General features: G+C 35.4%; 1 protein-coding gene across 19 annotated transcripts in view; it reads left to right on the forward strand.

The window, feature by feature from the left end:
* The window catches only part of STAU2 (staufen double-stranded RNA binding protein 2), a 320,498-nt gene that overhangs the window by 39,246 nt on the left and 260,200 nt on the right, over window positions 1-21,052 (forward strand). For 14 of the 19 annotated variants that reach the window (XM_047728840.1, XM_047728841.1, XM_047728838.1 and 11 more), the window contains 2 exons: window positions 3,227-3,357; window positions 19,448-19,607. In XM_047728840.1, coding sequence (XP_047584796.1) covers window positions 3,244-3,357; window positions 19,448-19,607 — 274 coding nt within the window. In that variant the 5' untranslated portion in view covers window positions 3,227-3,243. Of the gene's footprint in view, window positions 1-1,053; window positions 1,074-3,226; window positions 3,358-19,447; window positions 19,608-21,052 lie in introns of those variants that run through there. The other 5 variants (XM_047728851.1, XM_047728856.1, XM_047728849.1 and 2 more) reach the window with 2 other exon arrangements.

A 21,052-nucleotide genomic window follows, 5' to 3' on the forward strand; every position in this document is an offset into this window, starting at 1 on the left:
ACTGAACTGACTGACCCACCCAGGCATCCCAAAAATTTTGGTTTAAATTTTAATTACTGCTCTATCACTGAACTCTGTCAAGTAGTTAATACTAATAAGATTCCTGATTAAATAGAGGTGCAGCTATTTAAAATAAAGTTTTAATCATTCTGTAAAATAAATTACAACTAGGTCTAAATATTTTAAAATCTACCAAACTAAACCTTTAAATTTTAGTTATAAAGCTTTATCTAAATGAGATTCTGTGTGTATTTGCACACCTTTCACACCATACCTTAAGCTACACATTAAAACGTTTTATAGGATTTATGTTATTTTTGTGCAATGAAAAGTCAAAGTTAATGAGATATACGTTTAACACCATGTTATTAGTTGACATTTTCCTTTAAAGGATTTAGATCGGATTTTCTTTCTTTTTTTTTTTTTTAAAGATTTTATTTATTTATTTGACAGAGAGATAGATCACAAGTAGGCAGAGAGGCAGTCAGAGAGAGAGGAGGAAGCAGGCTCCCCGCTGAGCATAGAGCCCGACTCGGGCCTTGATTCCAGGACTCTGGGACCATGACCTGAGCCGAAGGCAGAGGCCCTAACCCACTGAGCCACCCAGGCGCCCTAGATCGGATTTTCTTACCAAGCAAGTATACAGGGCTATAAACATCATTTCTTAAAAATTTAAACTCAATTAGCCAACATATATGCTTTATCATTTTAATCACATTTTAATATATTAAAAATCTGTGCTATGAAAAATTTTCACTATAAAATTGTCACATTGTGCTTGATATGCTCCTAATATTTTTTGCATTTTAACAGATGAATATATTGCATTGCTGAGTTATAAAAATTATACAGTAGTATATATGCTATTTAAGTGTTATGCAAAATTAGCTGATTTTTACCAGACTTTAATATTTTCTCATTTTTAACAAATTGTCATTTTTCTTTGCTTCTTGATATAGGAATAGGTATCTGTGTCTTCTGTTGTACTTGAGTTATTTAATGCCATGGTATGCAAGGACCCAAACTGATTATAATGCAAGTCACCTAGTATTTTATATGATGACTGACTTAAGGTACAATTTATAAAATTTACAGTGGAATAAGTAAGATGCAGATTTCCTCAAATCTTTCTTCACTTACTCTTGTCTTTTTTGTGCTATTCCAAAAAGTAAAAATTACTAGTTTTTCTGTTTGTTTTACATGCCACTTAGGGTGGTTTAATTGTAGAATTAGTTGTCAACTGTATTGGTCCTACAGGTGGTTGTTTAGGTTCTCCTTTCTTTCACTTGTGCTTTAGTAGGTATTTATGTAGTTTATTAATCAAATAATTTCTTAATTGTAATGTGATCAAATTATTGTATTAAATTATTGATCCTGAAAAGAGTATGAAAAAGTTAAGAGAATACTGTTTTGTTCATTAAATTTGCCATAGAAAGTTCATAAAGTTTCTAAATCCAGCTATTTCTATTTATTTAATGTATTTTCCACACATTGTGACTAGTTTAATGAGCAGAAAGTAAGCCACTTGAGTGTTTTATGCTAAGGTTTTAAAATATTTCTTGGTATGATTTAATAGGAGATGAAAGAAGACTAAAAAGCAGTTAATGTATCTATAAATGAGATGGATGACTAATACAGGATAAAATAATACAGTATTAGGAAAATATTTTGAAGCTGTAATAATTGTGGGAAGAATTTAGAATACCGCACATTAAAAAATCTTAACCTCAAAACAACCTGTGAGTTAAGTAGGATAGATTTATTATACCCTTAAGGATAAAGCATAGAAGGCTTAGCTAAATTAAGTAAAAACATTAATACCTTGCAGGTTAGGGAGGGGTTTCTTAAACAAATAGCAAGCATAGACTGTAAAAGAAAATATTGATAAGTATTATACATAAAATAATCAATAGAAAAAAAGACAGGAGTTGTTCCCAAAGAGGAAACCCAAATGATCAATAACCTGAGAAGATGATTAGACTCACTAGAAAAATGGGAATGCAAATTAAAATAATAGCGGGGAAAACAAAAACTAATAGAGGGATACAATTTGTCAGACATCAAATTATCAAAAATTAAAATACCTGACCATACTACATGTTTTCAAGGTTGAAGGGAAGTGGTAATTCTCATATTGCCAGCAGAAGGTAATTCTCATATTGCCAGCAGAAGGTAATTTGGTACAGTCATTCTGAGTGCCGTTTGGCAGCATGTTTTTACTCATAAAGGTAAAGAATTGAAACAATTTTAATGTCTGTCAGTAGGGGAGTGTATTAGAAAACCGATGTGGTATTTTGATGGAAATTATACAGCAGTTAAAAGTAACGCAATGGATCTATATAAGTTATAATATCAAAAACATAATTAAGAGTGAAGAAAGTAAGTTGTGAAAATTATATGTTATATTACTATTAATGTGACTGCCAAACCATATATATCTCAAGATTGTATTTTCATGGATATACATACATGCGTGTAAATGTATTATAAAATATTCCAGAGGGATATATTCTAAATTCATTTAGTAGTGGTTTCTGGAAAGGATAAACAGACCTTAACTGGAATATAATACTGTTTTTTTTTTTTTAATGAGACTTAAACTTGGAAAATATTAATTTCAGTTTTAAGGGGTAAGAACTTGGACATTTGTTAAATTATCCTTTCTACTTCTTTTAAAATTTTATGAAAAAAAAAGAAAGGAAGTTACTAAAAATAGTAGTTGGAAGAGCTAGTACTTAAGCTTAGACTCCATTCCCAAGTCTAGAGCTTTTTCAATTAATATGCTGCCTCAAAATTAGAAGGAAAAAAAAAGTAAGATCTAGTGATAAAAAAGGCAGACAGAATATAGTTTTATAGTAATAAGAATCAGGAGAATTATGTGTTTATGCTAAAATTTTTTGAGAGGAAAGGAAAATTGTAAGATAAACTAAAAATGATTATAATTGTATTATTTAAAAATCTGTGTGTGTGCTGTTATCAAAAAATGTATAGAGAGCAATTTAGGTTCTTAGGGAAAAAGTTACCTTAATTTATTGTTTAAAATGTGATACATATTTCTGTTGCATGTAATGGAACACTTTAGATGGTTTGAATTTTTTATATAAAATTCATGAAAATAATTTAATCCAAATTTACAATCTGACGTCGATCTAAAAAAGTCAAAACTAGCTTTTCTTCCATTTTAAAGTCATTCTTCACAAAAACTTTAAAGCCTTTTTATTTACAGCTTCTCTCCAAGATAAAATGGCAAACCCCAAAGAGAAAACTCCAATGTGTCTGGTAAATGAGTTAGCCCGTTTCAATAGAGTCCAACCCCAGTATAAACTTCTGAAAGAAAGAGGGCCTGCTCATTCGAAGGTAAGGTTATGAAGAGAGGTGGTGAGACATACTTATCAAAGTCTATCAGATTTATCATCTCAGGTTTTAATTGTGCTTCATTGGGGGGTGGAGGGAGGGGCAGCAGATGACCTAAAGGCTTTTAGTTCTTTATTAATAATATTTAGAAGTCTGTAACTAAACAATTTTATTGCTCACTATGGTTTACAAATCTCTGTCAGATTTGGTGCTTCGCAAAAACCCTAACAGATCAGGAGGTGTGGATTTTGATTTCTGTTTTGTAAATTAACTTACACACAGAGAAGATAAGTGAGTTGCTTAATAATAGCTCACATGTACCTGTGCCAGCACTTGAATATGTGTTCTTTGGCTCCCAAATGCAGTGTTCTTTCCATTAAATTAATAACTTTTAAAGTAAAATGGATACAGAGTAAATAGAACAAGTTACCTAGTGAGACATCTTTTCCAGTGTGATTTGAAGTTATAAGTTTCATCATTTATAAAAGTTGTATGTAGCAATATTGTTGTTATTTATGCATTCATTTATAATATTGTTCTCTTGAGTGGGAGAGCAATTTATATTTACATATAGCCTCATATATATGTTTATATATGTTATAAAGAAGTCTATAATTAATACATTTATGTTTGAGCTTTATTCATATGTTTTAAAAAGTCTCAGTTGTACACAAATTTCCATGGTACATTTTTAATCTTGGATTTATGATCATAAATTTTTTATGTTGAAACAATTGATCCTCAAATTGGTTAATCTGTATAAAGCAATGGCTATTGGATTATATAATTGTTTTCTACTACCTCCTTCAAAGTAAGATATGTGAGATTAAACTGAAATCTGTTAATTTTCTTCCCTATTAGAGACTTTTATGAAGGATTTATGGGCAACAGTTTAATTTGTCATTTCATCATTTACGTAGAGAATAAAGTTGTGGCCTTGGTCTACCTGTTAAGTCATTTATCCTGACTCTCTTTTGTACCCATTAATTCGTACTCATTTCGTATTCATTCCTGTTCTGCCCTTATCAATTTGAACTGTTGCATTTCTTAGAATGGTTCATTTTTTCACTCTCTCTGCTTCCCTTTGTTGTAGTGTCTCCCTGCCTTGAAGGTCCTTTTGTTCTTATGCATTTTTGAACACTAAGCTCACACAGCACATCTTCTAAACCTCTGTGAAACTTCTCTGATCCCTCCACTGGGCCTTCAGCAGGACCTGTCTTCCTCAGGTGTAGTCACTGCTGTGCTGTACATGTTGGTTATTACTTTGTACTAGACTGAGCTTTATTAAGGTTATTGTTTTTCTATATTTTATGACTCTTATAGGAACTGTCTTCCTAGCTCCTCATTTCTAATTCCAGGAATTCTTCCTTGAGGTGACTCCCCAGCTTTCAATTTCATGTTAATAGGCTAACCCATGTCACCTCACAGTAATCATTTGTTGACCTTTGGGTGATTCCATCACATTTCTCATGCCTCACTTTTACTCTGACTCATCATGTTTTAATTTTCGATGATTTCACTAAGTAGATGATTGTTCCAATATGCTGACATTTCAGTCATTGTACTTTTGTTATCTTGCTTCCCTCTCCTCTAGCCATTCATTCCTGTGATCATATTTTTGACTTTATCATAACCAGTAACTGCAAGACCCTCCATAGTCTTTTTTTTTTTTTTTTTTTAAGATTTTATTTATTTATTTGACTGACAGGGATCACAAGTAGGCAGGGAAGCAGACAGAGAGAGAGGAGGAAGCAGGGTCCCCGCTGAGCAGAGAGCCCCACGTGGGGCTCGATCCCAGGACCCTGGGACCACGACCCGAGCTGAAGGCAGAGGCTTTAACCCACTGAGCCACCCAGGCGCCCCTAGACCCTCCATAGTCTTAATCTCAAGCATTCAACTCTCTATGACACCTCCTAACTTTCTAGTTCATTCCCTCTATTTAATTTTAGTACTTCTTCCATACTACAAATCTATTGATTCTACTACCCTTTTACTTCTACTACCCTTTTACTACCTCTCACTCCCCTCAGTCCTCATATGGTTCTTACCCAGCTTAAATTCCATATGCTTTGTATGTACACTCAGCAGTCTTCCCCTTGGTTAGCACTTGCTAAGTATCACTTATTTTCTTGGGAGATTAACCAGTTACAGACAATTTACATATTTATGTACATATATATGTTTGTATGTTATATGTACAAATACTTACAGTAGTGGTTATCAACCTTGGTTGTTCATTGAAATCACCAAGGAAGCTTTAAATAACACTTATGCATGAGTCTTACCCTCAGAAATTCTAATTTGATTGGTCTTGGATGAAGCCCAGACACTGGGATTATTTTTAAGCTCTCAGATGACTCAAATGTGCATCCAGAGTTGAGAAACACAAGATAAATGTCTTCAGAGTGGTGTAGAATTATCTTTTCGTACATACTTGTTGATGGGAAGTAGTGATCTTTCTTCTTTCCTCCACTGAGTCTTACAGAATCTGAACAACTTAACGCAACTTTTAACACGTGACTATTAAATAACAAATTGTAATGTTTTCCTTGTCCCCTTTTGTTTTTCTGCTCACTTTCAAGTTGAACGCTGAAGTAATTTGGTATCACTTATATTAGTGTGAGTTATTGTGACATTGCTTTATCTCCTAGGTACCTAAATACAGTTCTTTTTTTTTTCTTACGGATTGTCATTTTGACTTTTTCAAACCTGTAAAGAAAGCTATTACAATATAAAGTATAAGGAAGAGAACCAGAAAGAAGACAAAATGTATTTTCTTCTGTTCCTCTATTTCCCGATTTTGAGAAGTTTTCGGTATGCATGAGTCAGTGTTAAGAAAGCTCCAGTAGCTGCACTCTGAGGTTTACTTTGGAATAGGCATCACTGAGGGAGACAGTATCACTCAGTGGCCTTGAAGCCAAGTAGTCTTTTTATTTATTTACTTTTATGCTAGCTAGATTTGTCAAGCTTGATCTTTGCTCTACATTATCCAGCTTATGTGGCCTTGAACAAGTGATTTAGAGTTTCAGTTTTCTCATCTGTAATTTGAGAAATACGGTATCTGTTCTAGTGTAGTATAATGGAATTATGGTTTGTAAATTCTTAGCAACTATGTTGATGATAGGGGTACTCAGATAATTATATCATTGCTTGTTAGTAGAATATAGGATTAAAAAAAATCCTCGGCAAAATATCTATTGATATTGATATTTCCTATATCATAGACACTTTTCCTTAGTCACATCTTCCTACTTTGGTGTCTTCTCTGATGTCTCTCTTTGGATATTGTGGGTACAAGTCCCTTATTAGATATATGTTTGGAAATTATTTCCTCCTACTCTGTGGCTTATCTTTTCTTTTTTTAAACAGCATCTTTAGAGAGCAGCACTTGTTAATTTTGATGAATTCCAGTTTATCCATTTGTTCCCTGTACTTTTGGTATCATGTCTAAGACATCTTTGCCTTCTGCAAGATCATAAGATTTTCTCCTATGTTTTTTTCCTAGATACTTTATTGCTTTAGCTCTTACATTTAGATCTAACTGCCATTTTGTGTTAATTTTTGTATGTCGTGTGAGATGTAGCGAGGCTTACTTATTGTTTTGCAAATGGATGTCCAGTTGTTGAAGAGATTATTCTGTATTCTTCACAGCGTTGCTGTGCATCTTTGTCAAAAATTAGCTGTCCATGTCTGTGTTCATTTCTGGAGTCTTTTCTGTTCTACTGATTTATTTTCTCATCTTTATGCAGAGGTTGTGCTGTTTGGTTCTCAGTAGCTTTCTAGTTCTTGAAATCTGGGAGTAGTAGCCTATTAATTTTGTTCTTTTTCAGGTTGTTCCTTTGCATTTTTATATGAATTTAAAATCAGCTTGTCTTTCTATAAAACACCCTGCTGGGATTTTGAATAGAACTGCTGTGACTCTGTAGCTCAGTTTGGGGCAAATTGACATGGTAGGAAAATTGAGTCTTCCAACACACCAATAAAATACCTCTCATTTATTTAGATATTATTTAATTTCTCTCAACAATATTTGTAGTTTTTGGTAGTCAAGTATTTTACATCTTTAGACTTATCCCTAAGTATTTCATTTATTTTTTTAAGAGTTTATTTTTTTTAGTTTGTCAGAGAAAGAGAGAGAGCACAAGCAGGGGGAGTGTCTAGCAGAGGGAGAAACAGGCTCCCTGCTGAGCAAGAATGTGGGACTTGATACCAGGACCTTGGGATCATGACCTGAGCAAAAAGCAGACGTTTAACCGAATGAGCCACCCAGATGTCCCAGTATTTCATATTTTTGATGCTATTGCCTGTGGTCACGATTTTTAAATTTTAGTTTCTTGTTCTTATTGATTATTGCTCTTATATAAAAATATAGCAATTTTTGTGTATTGATGCAGTGTTCTGAAATCTTGCTAAACTCATTTAGCAGTTCGAGTTGCTTTTTAAAAAATTCCTTTTTAGATTTTTTTGGGGGGTTCCACATGTCATTTTTTTTTTATAACTTTTTTTTTTTTTTTAAAGATTTTATTTATTTGTCAGAGAGAGAGGAGAGCGAGCGAGCACAGGCAGACAGAATGGCAGGCAGAGGCAGAGGGAGAAGCAGGCTCCCCGCCAAGCAAGGAGCCCGATGTGGGACTCGATCCCAGGACGCTGGGATCATGACCTGAGCCGAAGGCAGCTGCTTAACCAACTGAGCCACCCAGGCGTCCCTTTTTATAACTTTTTAAAAAGATTTTATTTATTTATTTGACAGACAGAGATCACAAGTAGGCAGAGAGGCAGGCAGAGAGAGAGAGAGAGGAGGAGGAAGCAGGCTCCCTGCTGAGCAGAGAGCCCCATGTGGGGCTCAATCCCAGGACCCTGGGATCATGACCCGAGCCAAAGGCAGAGGCTTTAATCCACCGAGCCACCCAGGTGCCCCCACATGTCATTTTTTAATAAAGGCATTTTGAACAAATTTCTATTTATTTTATTTTTTATTTTTAAAGATTTTATTTATTTATTTGAGAGAGAAAGAGGAAGAGATAGTGAGAGAGAGCATGAGTGGGGAGGAGAGGGAGAAGCAGGCTCCCTGACTTGGGGCTTGATCCCAGGACCCTGGGATCATGACCCAGCTGAAGGCAGATATTTAACTGATTGAGTCACCCAGGCCCTCATGAAGACAGTTTTTAATCCTACTTTCCAATCTTAATGTCTTATTTATTTCTCTTGGTAATTGCATTGGTAGAACTTACAGTGCAATGTTGAATAGAAGTGATGACAGCAGACAGCTCTCAATTTGTTCCTGATCTTATGGGCAGTCATTTCAGTTTCCCCCCATTAATTGTCATGTTAGATGTACCTTTTTTGTAGATGCCTTTTATCAGACTGAAGAAATTCCTTTTCTACTTAACATTTACTGAGAGTTTTTAAGATGAAGAGATGTTGATTTTTGTCATGTGGTTCTACATTGATTGAGATGGTAATATATGGTTTTTCTGTTTTTTAATCTCAATATTTTGAATTATGTTGATTGACTCTCAAATGCAGACTCTACCCTTGCATTTCTGGGATAAAACACTTGGTTGTAATGTATTAGCTCATTTCCATATTGATGGATCCCATTTAATGTGTTTTTTAAGCTTTTATTTAAATTCCAGTTGGTTAACATAAAATGTAATATTAGTTTCAGGTGTAAAATATAGTGATTAAGCACTCTGTATGGCACCTGGTGCTCATCACAAGTGTAGTCCTTAGTCCCCGTCACCTATTCTACCCATCTTCCCACTTACTTTCCCTCTGGTAACCATCAGCTTGTTTTCTGTAGTTAAGAGTCTGTTTTGGTTTGCCTTCCTCTTTCTTTTTTTCCCCCTTGGTTTTGTTTCTTAAATTCCACATGAGTGAAATCATACAGTATTTGTCTTTTTCTGACCGACTTTGCTTAGGATTATTCTCTGTAGTTCCATCCATGTTGTTGCAAATGGCAAGATTTCATTCTTTTTTATGGCTGAATACTATTTGTGTGTGTGTGCGCGCACACCCCCCCACCCCCACCCCTATCTCCCACATCTTCATTATCTATTTATCAGTCAGTGAACATTTGGCTTCTTTCCATAATTTGGCTTTTGTAGATAATGCTGCTGTAAACACTGGGGTGTATGTATCCCTTTGAATTAGTATTTTTGTATCCTTTGGGTAAATACCTAGTTGTGCAGTTGCCAGATTATAGAGTACTTCTATATTTAACTTTTTGAGGAACCAACATACAGTTTTCCAGAGTGGCTGTACCAGCTTTCATTCCCACCAACAGTGTAAGAGCAATCCCCTTTGTCTGCATCCTCGCCAATAGCTATTATTTCCTGTGTTGTTCATTTTAGCCATTCTGACTGCTGTGAGGTGATATCTCATTGTGGTTTTGACTTGTATTTCCCTGATGATTAGTGACATTGAGCATCTTTTTAGGTATCTGTTGGCCATCTGTATGTCTTCCTTGAAAAAATGTTTATTCATGTTTTTTTTGCCCATTTTTAATGGATTATTTGTTTTTTGGGTATTGAGTTTTATATATTTATATATTTTGGATCTCTCTGTATCTATTTATATATTTTGGATACTGACCCTTAATTAGATATGTCATTCGCAGGTATCTTCTCCCATTCCATAGGTTGACTTTTATTTTTGTTGATTCTTTCTTTTGCTGTGCAGAAGCTTTTTATTTTGATGAAGTCTCAGTAGTTTATTTTTGCTCTTGTTTTCCTTGTCTTAGGAGATAATCTAGTAAGGAGTTGCAGTGGTTGATGTCAAGGAAGTTACTGGCTTGTTCTGCTTTTGGATTTTAATGGTTTCATGTCTCACAGTTAGATCCTTCATCCATTTTGAATTTATTTTTGTGTGTAGTATAAGAAAGTGGTCCAGTTTCATTCTTTTGCATGTTGCTGACCAACACCATTTGTTGAAGAGATGGGCTTTTTTCCGTTGGATATTCTTTCCTGCTTTGTTGAAGATTAATTGACCTTATAGTTGTGGGTCCATTTCTGGGTTTTCTATTCTGTTCTATTGATCTATGTGTCTGTTTTTATGCCAGTACTATACTGTCTTGATCACTACAGCTTTGTAATACAAGTGGCAGTTTGGAATTGTGATGCCTCCAGCTTTGCTTTTCTTTTTCAATATGGCTTTGGCTTTTTGGGGTTCACACATATTTTGGGATTGTTTGTTCTAGCTCTGTGAAAAAATGCTTGTGGTATTTTGATAGGGATTGCAATAGATGTGTAGATTGCTTGGGACAGTATAGACATTTTAATAGTATTTGTTCTTCCAGTCCATGAATAAGGAATGTTTTTTCATTTCTTTGTGTCCTCTTTAATTTCATCAGTGTTTTATAGTTTTCAGTGTTGTATAGATCTTTTACCTCTTTGGTTAGTTTTATTCCTAGATATTTTATGGTTTTTGGTGCAATTGTAAATGTGATTGTTTCCTTAATTTCTTTTTCAGCTTCATTGGTGTATAGAAATGCAACAGATTTCTGTACATTGATTTTGTATCATGTGATTTTACTGAATTTTTGTATCAGTTTTAGCAATTTTGTGGTGAAGTCTTTTGGGTTTTCTACATAGAGTGTCTTGTCATCTGCAAATAGTATAAGTTTGACTCCTTACTTTGTGATTTTCATACCTTTTATTTCTTTTTGTTGTCTGATTTTTGTGGCTAGGACTTTCAGTACTACATTAAATAATAGTGGTGAGAGTGGATATTCCAATCTTCTTCCTGACCATAGAGGAAATACTCACAGTTTTTTCCTGTTGAGGATGATATTAGCTGTGGGTTTTTTAAATATGGCCTTTTTTATGATGTTGAGGTATGTTCCCTCAAAACCTGCTTTGTTGAGTGTTTTTATCATGAATGGATGTTGTACTTTATCAAATGCTTTTTCTGCATCTATTGAAAGGATTATATGGTCCTTATCCTTTCTTTTATTGATATAGTATAGCACATTGATTGCTTTGTAAATACTGAACCACCCTGCAAACAGAAATATATCCCACTTGAACATTGTGAATGATTTTTTTTAATATACTGTTGAATTTGATTTGCTAGTATTTTATTGAGAATTTTTGCATTTGTGTTCATCAGCGATATTGGCCTGTAGTTCTCTTTTTTAGAGAGTCTTTGTCTTGTTTTGGTATCAGACTCTTTTTTGGAGTCTTTGTCTTGTTTTGGTATCAGTGTAATGCTGGCCTTATACAATGAATTTGGAAGTTTTCCTCTCATTCTATTTTTTGGTATTAACTTTTCTTTAAAATGTTTGGTAGAGGGGTGCCTGGGTGGCTCAATCATTAAGCGTCTGCCTTTGGCTAAGGTCATGATCCTAGGGTCCTGGGATCAAAGCCCACATTGGGCTCCCTGCTCAGCGGGAAGCCTGCTTCTCCCTCTTCCACTCCCCCTGCTTGTATTCCCTCTCTCAGCTTTCTCTCTCTCTCTCTCTCTGTGTCAAATAAATAAATAAAATCTTAAAAAAAATATTTGGTAGAATTTATCTGTGAAACCATCTGGCCCTGGACTTTCATTTTTATTTATATATTTATTTACTAATTATTTTTATTAACATATAATGTATTATTTGCCCTAGGGGTGCAGATCTGTGAATTGTCAGGCATACCCACTTCACAGCACTCACCGTTTCACATACCCTCCCCAATGTCCATAACCCAGCCACCCTCTCCATACCTCCCTGCCCCCCCGCAACCCTCAGTTTGTTTTGTGAGATTAAGGGTCTCTTATGGTTTGTCTCCCTCCCGATCCCATCTTGTTTCATTTTTTCCTTCCCTACCCTCCAAACCCCCAACTCTGCCTCGCAAATTGGACTTTCATTTTTTGGGAGATTTTTGATTACTGATTTAATTTCTTTGGTAGTTAATGGTCTGTTCAAGTTTTCTATTTCTTCCTCTTTGTTTTGGTAGCTTATATATTTATATTTATCCATTTCTTCCAGGTTGTCCAATTTGTTGGTATTTAGTTTTTCATAATACTCACTAATAATTGTTTGCATTTCTGTGGTGTTGGTCATGATTTCTTTTCTCTCATTTGTGATTTTATTTATTTGGGTCCTTTTTTCTTTTCGATGAATCTGGCTCAGGATTTATCAATTTTATTAATTTTTTCAAAGAACCAGCTCCTGGTTTCATCTGTTCTGTTGTTCTTTTAGTTTCTTCATCCTTTACTTTTGCTCTAAACTTTATTATTTCCCTTTTTCTGCTGGCTTTAGGCTTCATTTGTTGTCCTTTTTCTAGCTTCTTTAGGTGTAAGGTTAGGTTGTGTATTTGAGATTTTTCTTGCTTCTTGAGGTAGGCCTGTGTTGCTATATATCTCCCTCCTAGGACTCCCTTTTTTTTTTTTTTTTTTAAGAGGGAGAGAGAGAGAGAGAGATCGCAAGTAGGCAGAGAGAGGTGGGGGTCAGGGAAGCAGGCTCCCTGCTGAGCAGAGAGCCCGATGTGGGGCTTGATCCCAGGACCTTGAGATCATGACGTGAGCCGAAGGCAGAGGCTTTAACCCACTGAGGCACCCAGATGCCCCTCCTAGGACTCCTTTTGCTGCATCCCAGATGTTTTGGATCATTGTATTTTCATTTTCATTTCCATGTATTTTTTAATTTCTTCTTTGATTTCCTGGTTGACACATTCGTTGTTTAGAAGCATGTTGTTTAACCTCCTTGTATTTGTGGTCTTTCCAAGTTTTTTCTTGTGGTTGCCTTTAAGTTTCATAGCTTTGTGGTCAGAAAATATGAATGGTATGATCCCAATCTTTTTGTACTTGTTGAGGCCTGTTTTTTGATCCAGTATGTGATCTGTACTGGAGCATGTCCCATGTGCACTTGAAAAGAATGTGTCTTCTGTTTCTTTAGGATGGAGTGTTCTAAATATACCTGTGAAGTCCATCTGTTTCAGTGTGTCATTCAAAGCCCTTGTTTCCTTGTTGATCTTCTGCTTAGACGATCTATGTAGTGCTGTAAGTGGGTATTAAAGTCCCCTACTATTATTGTAGTATTATCAAGGATTTCCTTAATGTTTGTTATTAATTGTTTTATGTATTTGGGTACTCCCATGTTGGGGGCATAAATATTTACGATTGTTAGATTTTTCTTATTGGATGGTACCTTTTATTATGATATAGGGATCCTCTTCATCTCCTGTTACAGTCTTGGGTTTAAAATCTTGTTTGTATGATGAAAGTATTGCTACTCCAGCTTTCTTTTGACATCCATTTGTATGATAAATGTTTCTCCATCCCCTCACTTTCAATCTGCAGGTGTCTTTAGGTCTAAAATGAGTCTCTTGTAGGCAACATATAGATGGCTCTTGTTTTCTTACCCATTCTGACACTTTATCTCTTTTGACTGGAGCATTTAGTCCATTTACCTTCAGAGTAATTATTGATAATATATTTGTGACATTTTTTAAAAAAGATTTTATTTATTTATTAGAGAAAGAGAGAGAGAGCGAGCACAAGTAGGGGGAGCGACAGGCAGAGGGAGAGGGAAAAGCAGGCTCCCCGCTGAGCAGGAAGCCTGATGTAGGGCACAATTCCAGGACTCTAGGATCATGACCCGCTGAAGACAGACGCTTAACTGAGTGAGCCACCCAGGAGCCCCTTTAGTGCCATTTTATTACTATTTTATTATAAATGTCATTGTTTCTGGAGATTTTCTGTGTTCTTTTCTTGTCTTTGTCACTTCTGGTCTTTTCTTTCCACTCAAAGAGTTCCCTTTAATATTGCTTGCAGGGCTGGTTGAGTGCGCATGGACTCCTTAAGTTTTTGTTGGTCTGGGAAACTCTTTGTCTCTCCTTCTATTCTGAATGATAGCCTTGTTGGATAGAGTATTCTTGGCTGCAGATTTTTCCCATTTAGCATGTTGAGTATATCATGCCACTTCCTTCTGGCTTGCCAAATTTCTGTTGAGAGATCTGCTGGGTAGCCTTACAGGTCTTCCCTTTGTACCACATCTTCTTTCTCCATTCATCAGATGATGGACGCTTTGGTTGTTTCCATAATTGGCTGTTACAGATAATGCTGATATAAACATCAGATTACATATGTCTTTCTGAATTAGTGTTTTTGTATTCTTTGGGTAAATACAAAATGGATCATAGGGTAGTTCTATTTTTAACTGTTTGAGGAACCTCTATACTGTTTTCCAGAGTAGCTGTGCCAGTTTGTATTCCTTGTTTTTAATATTTTGTGGAGGATTTTTACATCTGTCTTTATCAGAGATCTTGGTCTGTAGTTTTGATTTATATTGTGTTCCCTAATAATATCTTACTCTTTTTTGGGGAAGACTTTATGTGAACTGGTATTATTTCTTCCTACAATATTTAGTAGAATTTATCATTGAGACCATCTGGGCCTGGAGTTTTCTTTGAGGAAAGATTTTAAACTACAGATTCAATTTCATTAACATTTATAGGACTATTTGGATTACTTATTTCTTCTTCTTTTTTTTTTTTTTTTAAAGATTTTATTTATTTATTTGACAGAGAGAAATCACAAGTAAGCAGAGAGGCAGGCAGAGAGAGAGGAGGAAGCAGGCTCCCCGCTGAGCAGTAAGCCCAATGCGGGGCTCGAACCCAGGACCTGGGATCATGACCTGAGCCGAAGGCAGCGGCTTAACCCACTGAGCCACCCAGGCGCCCCTACTTATTTCTTCTTGAATGAGCTTTAGTAATTGTGTCTTTGACAGAATTTAAGTTGTTGAGTTTATTGGTGTAAAGTTGTTAAAAATACTTCCTTGTTATCTTTTTAATACTTTAGGAATCTGGAGTGATGTTGCTTCTCTCATTTCCTGATATTAGTGATTTATGTCTTTTTTTCCCCAAGATTAGTCTGGCTGTAGGTTTACCAATTTTATTGATCTCTGCGAAGAATCAGCTCTTTGTTTTATTGATCTATTTGGTTTCATTTTCTGTTTCATTGTTTACTTTTATCTTTAGTACTTTTTTTTCTGTTAACTTCAGTTTTTTTTTTTTTTAATTAAGATTTATTTATTTGTTAGAGAGCGTGCACATGCGTGTGTGAAGGGTGGGGGCAGAGAGAGAATCCAAGCAGACTCCCCATTGAGCATAGAGCCTGACATGGGGCTTAATCCCACAACCTTGAGACTTGAGCCGAAATCAAGAGTCAGAGACTTAACTGCCTGAGCCCCTGTAATGTCAGATTTGATTTGCTCTTCTTTTTCTAGTTTTTTAAGATTGAAGCTAAAGTTAACTTGAAACAGGCATTTAGTTCTAGAGATTTCCTCTTAGAACTATTTTAATGTAATCTTCTAAGAAGTAGTATTTTCATTTTTATTCAGTTTTAAAACCTTCTAATTTCCATTTTGATTTACTCTTTTACCTATGCATTATTTAGAAATATATTACTTAGTTTCTAAATGTTTGGAGATTTTCCAGAGATTTTTCCGTTATTAGTTTCTAACTTAATTCCATTGTGGTCAGAGAACATACTTTGCTTCATTGAATCCTTTGAATTTACTGAGACTTGTTTTATGGTCTAGAATATCTTCTTTCTTCGTGAATGTTTTGTGAGAAATTGAGAGCGGATGTATTTTCTGCTCTTTTTGGGTAGAGAGTTCTAAAAATGCCCATCAGGTTTTGTTGGTTTATAGTATGTTCATTTCTACTATATTCTTTGTGATTGCTTATTAATTGCTATGTCACCTATTAAGGGGACATTGTATTTCTGATGTAAATTGTGGATTTTTTCTTACTTCTCTTTGTAGTTCCATTTATTTTTGCTTCATATATTTTGAAGCTGTGTTATTAGTTAATAAATGTCTGGATTGTTATGTCTTCTTCATTAATCGGCCCCTTTATCCTTAAGAAATTACCTTTGTTATCATTGGTATTAATCTTTACTCTGAAATCTACTTTGTTTGATATTAATATAGCCATCTAACTTTTCATTGACTTATGTTAGCACGATACATTTTTTTCTGTCATCTTTATAGTTGAAATGCATTACTTGTAGGAAGCATGTAGTTGCATTTTGCTTTTTTTAAAGATTTTATTTATTGCAGAGAGAGAGAGAGAGTGAGCACACAAGAAGGGCAGAGGGCCAGTGGGGGAGGGAGAAACAGACTTCCTGCCTAGCTTGGAACCAATGCTAGGCTTAATCTCAGACCCGAGGATCATGACCTGAGCTGAAGGCAGATGCTTAACTGACTGAGCCAACCAAGCACCCCAGATTTTGCTTTTTCTTTTTTAAATCAAATTTGACAATCTCTGCCTTTTAAGTGGCAGCATTTACATCCTTTTGTTTTAATTTTCACAACAATTCTTTTTTTTTTTTTTAGGATTTTATTTATTTATTTGACAGAGATCACAAGTAGGCAGAGAGACAGGCAGAGAGAGAGGGGAAGCAGGCTCCCCGCTGAGCAGAGAGCCCAATGTGGGGCTCGATCCCAGGACCCCGAGATCATGACCTGAGCCAAATGCAGAGGCTTTAACCCACTGAACCACCCAGGCACCCCAGTTTTCACAACAATTCTATGTGTTCTTTTTAGTCCCAGTTTATTAAAGAAATAAGGAAACAGAAAGAATAGGTAACTGTCCTAACTTTGCACATAGTAAATGGTAAAGCTACCACTTAAACTCATAAGTGCATCCTAGCATTTCTTATTTAAATTATTAAATTTGTATTGTAGTGGCATTCTTTTTGTTTTCTCCAGTTTTATTGAGATATAATTGACATAAAATATTGTATTAGTTTTAGGTGTACAATAAGCTAGTGGGGTCCTTTAGAGAAGTTTCAGAAAAGCAGAGGTTTGACTTGGATACATTTGTATTTTTTTTTAAAGATTTTATTTATTTATTTGACAGACAGAGATCATAAATAGGCAGAGAGGCAGGCAGAGAGAGAGGGGGAAGCAGGCTCCCCACTGAGCAGAGAGCCCGATGCGGGGCTTGATCCCAGGATCCTGAGATCATGACCTGAGCCGAAGGCAGAGGCTTTAACCCACTGAGCCACCCAGGCACCCCAGATACATTTGTATTTTATAGAATGTTCATGTTGGTGGTAGTCACAAGGATAGTTTGAATGGGAATGTCTTAACGTTAAGGGGATGGTGTTAGAATGGTCTTACAGTAATTTAGGGGAGAGAGGTTGATATTCCTTGCTAAGACATTGGTGAAGAGCATAAAGAGAGGAGGCCAGATCTGAAAAATATTTTTGAAGTTGAATCAGCAGCTTGATAACTGGATGCAGGTGAGAATGGAGAGAGAAATGGAGACAAGGAAGACCTCTTGAAGATATATGACCTGTGAGCCTAGGAAAATACTGACATCTAGAAGATTAGGAAGCAGAAAAGGTTAAATCATATGGATTAATCATGGGAAAAACCAGACAAATCTAGATTATGGTATATTCTTTTGTTGTGTTTTTTTCCTTTCATGACATTGACATTTTTTAAGAGTTTAGGCCAGTTGTCTTACAGAATATACCATAATCTAGCTTGTCTGATTTTCTTCCTGTGATTAGGTTCAGGTTAAGCATTTTTGGCCAAGAATACTAAATGCTTCTCATTGGATCATATCAGGAGGTATATGGTATTAGTTTGTATGATTATTGATGATGCTAACTTTAATCACTTGGTTAAGGTATGTTCTACCTGATCTCCTTCCTGCAAATATACATTTATTTCTTTTTAATTAAAAAAATTAAATTAAATTAAAAATATCTTTTTAATTAAAAGTATCTTGGGGTTAATATTTTGACCCCAAGAATTAAAGAATTAAATTTAATTCTAAACTAAGAATTTAGAATTTAAAATTGTGAGAAAGAATAAATCATCATGAGGGTTCCTGGGGGCTCAGCCCATTAAGCGTCTGCTTTGGCTTGGGTCATGGTCTCAGGGTCCCCCAGGTTCTGCAGGGAGTCTGCTTGTCCCCTCTGCTCCTCTCTGCACTCATGCTAGCACTTTCTCTCTCTCTCTCTCTCAAATCCTAAAAACAAAAACAAAAACAAACTTGATAAATACTGAAACCCCCAGAAAGGAAAAAGAAAACAAATTTAGGAGTTGAGTTTACTCCACTGATGAGGGCAGCACGGCATGCCGTGACCTTGGTTGGTGTCCAAACAGCCAGAAGTTGAATCAGTTACGAACTATAGGACTGTGGGAAATTAATTCTCTCTGAGCCTGTTCCCTTTTCTCTGCATGAAATTGAGAGTAGATCTTTCGTGGGGCTGTCTTGAGAGTCAAACAAAAATTAATTAATTAAAAGTATCTTGGGGTTAATATTTTGTATTCCTACAAAGTAGTAGGCTTTCTGTGGAAAACAGCGGATTGTGTATTCTGTAACTTGATCCTCAATATTAGAAGGTGAACAATAGGTTTTGAACTCTCATGGAAATAATGGTGTGAATGGAATATTCAGATGATATAGGAAAAGGTGGTTATGAAATGAAGATGGACAAAAAGAACTTTTGTACCACACCAAGTGGGACCATTGAAAGATTTTTAACCTGAGGTTGGTTGAGGTGATACAGTTGGATTTGAGGAGTTTTGTTTGTTTGTTTGTTTGATTTTAGAGAGAGAGCTTTGAGAAATATTTGTGAGGTTAAAATTAACAGAATTTGGTGACTGGTTAAATGTTGATTGTGGAGGATTGAGAGTTTCCTGATGACATAATATTTACAAGGATTTCCTGACTCTTTGACTAGATTGTACTAAGTATGACATTTAAGGTATTAGATTTTATAAGTATTACAGAGGCAGGGCCTTGTGGATTCTCTTAGTTTCTCATCTTCCTTTACTTATTCTGCTGTTATGAGGACTATTTGAATGACATTAACAATTCGTTCTATTTAGGGAAGTGATTTCTTCTTGCTTTATTCTACCCCAGAGGTTCACTTAGTGCTGCTCCTATGCCTTTGAATGGATATAACAGGATCTGGTACAATCTCTTAAAATGATTTCACTAGGTGGAATAATATTTTTGTGCAAGTAATTTGTAAGGTCACCCCTAGCTCTAAAATTTGATTCTATGGTATATCTGTTTTTCTCTCACACAGCATATTTTATTTCCTGAAAATTTTAATATTTTCTGTCTCTTTATGTTTTTCGAAGATGTTCTCAGTGCAACTGAGTCTTGGTGAGCAGACATGGGAATCCGAAGGGAGCAGCATAAAGAAGGCCCAACAAGCTGTTGCTAACAAAGCTTTGACTGAATCAACACTTCCCAAACCAGTTCAGAAACCACCCAAAAGTAATGTTAATAATAACCCAGGTATGGCACTTACTTGTTTCCTTCTGTTGTGTTGTTGTGTTCTATATGTGCTGTTCTCTGTATTTTTCTTTATAGCAGGCCATTTGTATAGTCAAGAGGTATTAATAGCACACACACACAAAACAACTGAATAGTAATTGAAGGTGAGAGAATGAGGAAGGTAATTATAATTATTTTAAAAATTTGCTTTGTTAATACTCTAAAGATGCATTATTTACTTTTTAAATGTTGCAAAAATACATTTGGATACAAAGAACAGAAAGTATGGTTGAGGTTTTTTTTTTTTTTTTTTTTTTTTTGGTTTTTAGTTTTAATTCCAGTATAGTTAACATACAGTGTTATGTTAGTTACAGATGTACAATATAGTGATTCAAAAAGTCTACACATTACTCAGTGCTCATCCTGATAAGTGTACTCTTTAATTCCTGTCACCTATTTCCCTCATCCCTCCACTCACCTCTCCTCTGGTGACCATCATTTTGTTCTCTGTAGTTAAGAGTCCATTTCTTGGTTTGTCTCTCTCTCTTTTATTTCCTTTGTTCATTTGTTTTGTATCTTATATTCACATATGAGTGAAATCATACAGTATTCGTCTCTCTCAAACTGACTTATTTCAATTAGCATAATACTGTCTTGCCCCATCCATGTCATTGCAAATGGGAAGATTTTACTCTTTTTTATGGCTAAGTAATATTCCTATGTTCTGATATCTATCTATCTATCTATCTATCTCCTGCCTCTTCTTTATCCATTCATCTATGGGTTGACATAGATGCTTGTCTATGCTTGGGCTGCTTCCACAAGTTGGTTATTGTAAATAATGCTGCAATGCCTGAGTTTTTTATAAAATAAAGCTAGAGGGGGCACCTGGGTGGCTCAGTTGGTTAAGAGGCTGCCTCTGGCTCAGGTCACAATCCCAGGATTCTGAGATCAAAGCCAGAGGGGGCACCTGGGTGGCTCAGTTGGTTAAGAGGCTGCCTTCGGCTCAGGTCACAATCCCAGGGTCCTGAGATCAAGCTCTGCCATCAGGCTCCCTGCTAAGAGTCTGTTTCTCTCTCTCCCTCTGCCTGCCGCTCCGCTTACTTGTGCTTTCTCTCTGTAAAATCAATAAATAAAATCTTTTAAAAAAAGAAATGATTAATTTCTCTTTTTATATAACATATAAAAATGTACAGTTTAATAATTAAAAATAGTTATTCTTTACTTTAGCTTAATAAAAAATTATACAGTTAGGCCTAAGCATCTTATTTTGCTTGTTGGTTTAGAAATGGTTGATAGAACCGCTCAAATTTAGAATACTTATGGAAGTTTATTAAGAAACCCACAAATCCAAAAAAAAAAACCTGTGTGTGATATAATGCTAAGTAAACAGGTTTTCCAATTTTTATCTCCTAAGAAGAATTTTAAAGAGTTGTTCCGGTTGCGTGTGATACCAACATTGTGCA

Source organism: Lutra lutra, chromosome 4 (genome assembly GCF_902655055.1).
Source record: "Lutra lutra chromosome 4, mLutLut1.2, whole genome shotgun sequence".
In the NCBI taxonomy this organism is placed as follows: Eukaryota; Metazoa; Chordata; class Mammalia; order Carnivora; family Mustelidae; genus Lutra; species Lutra lutra.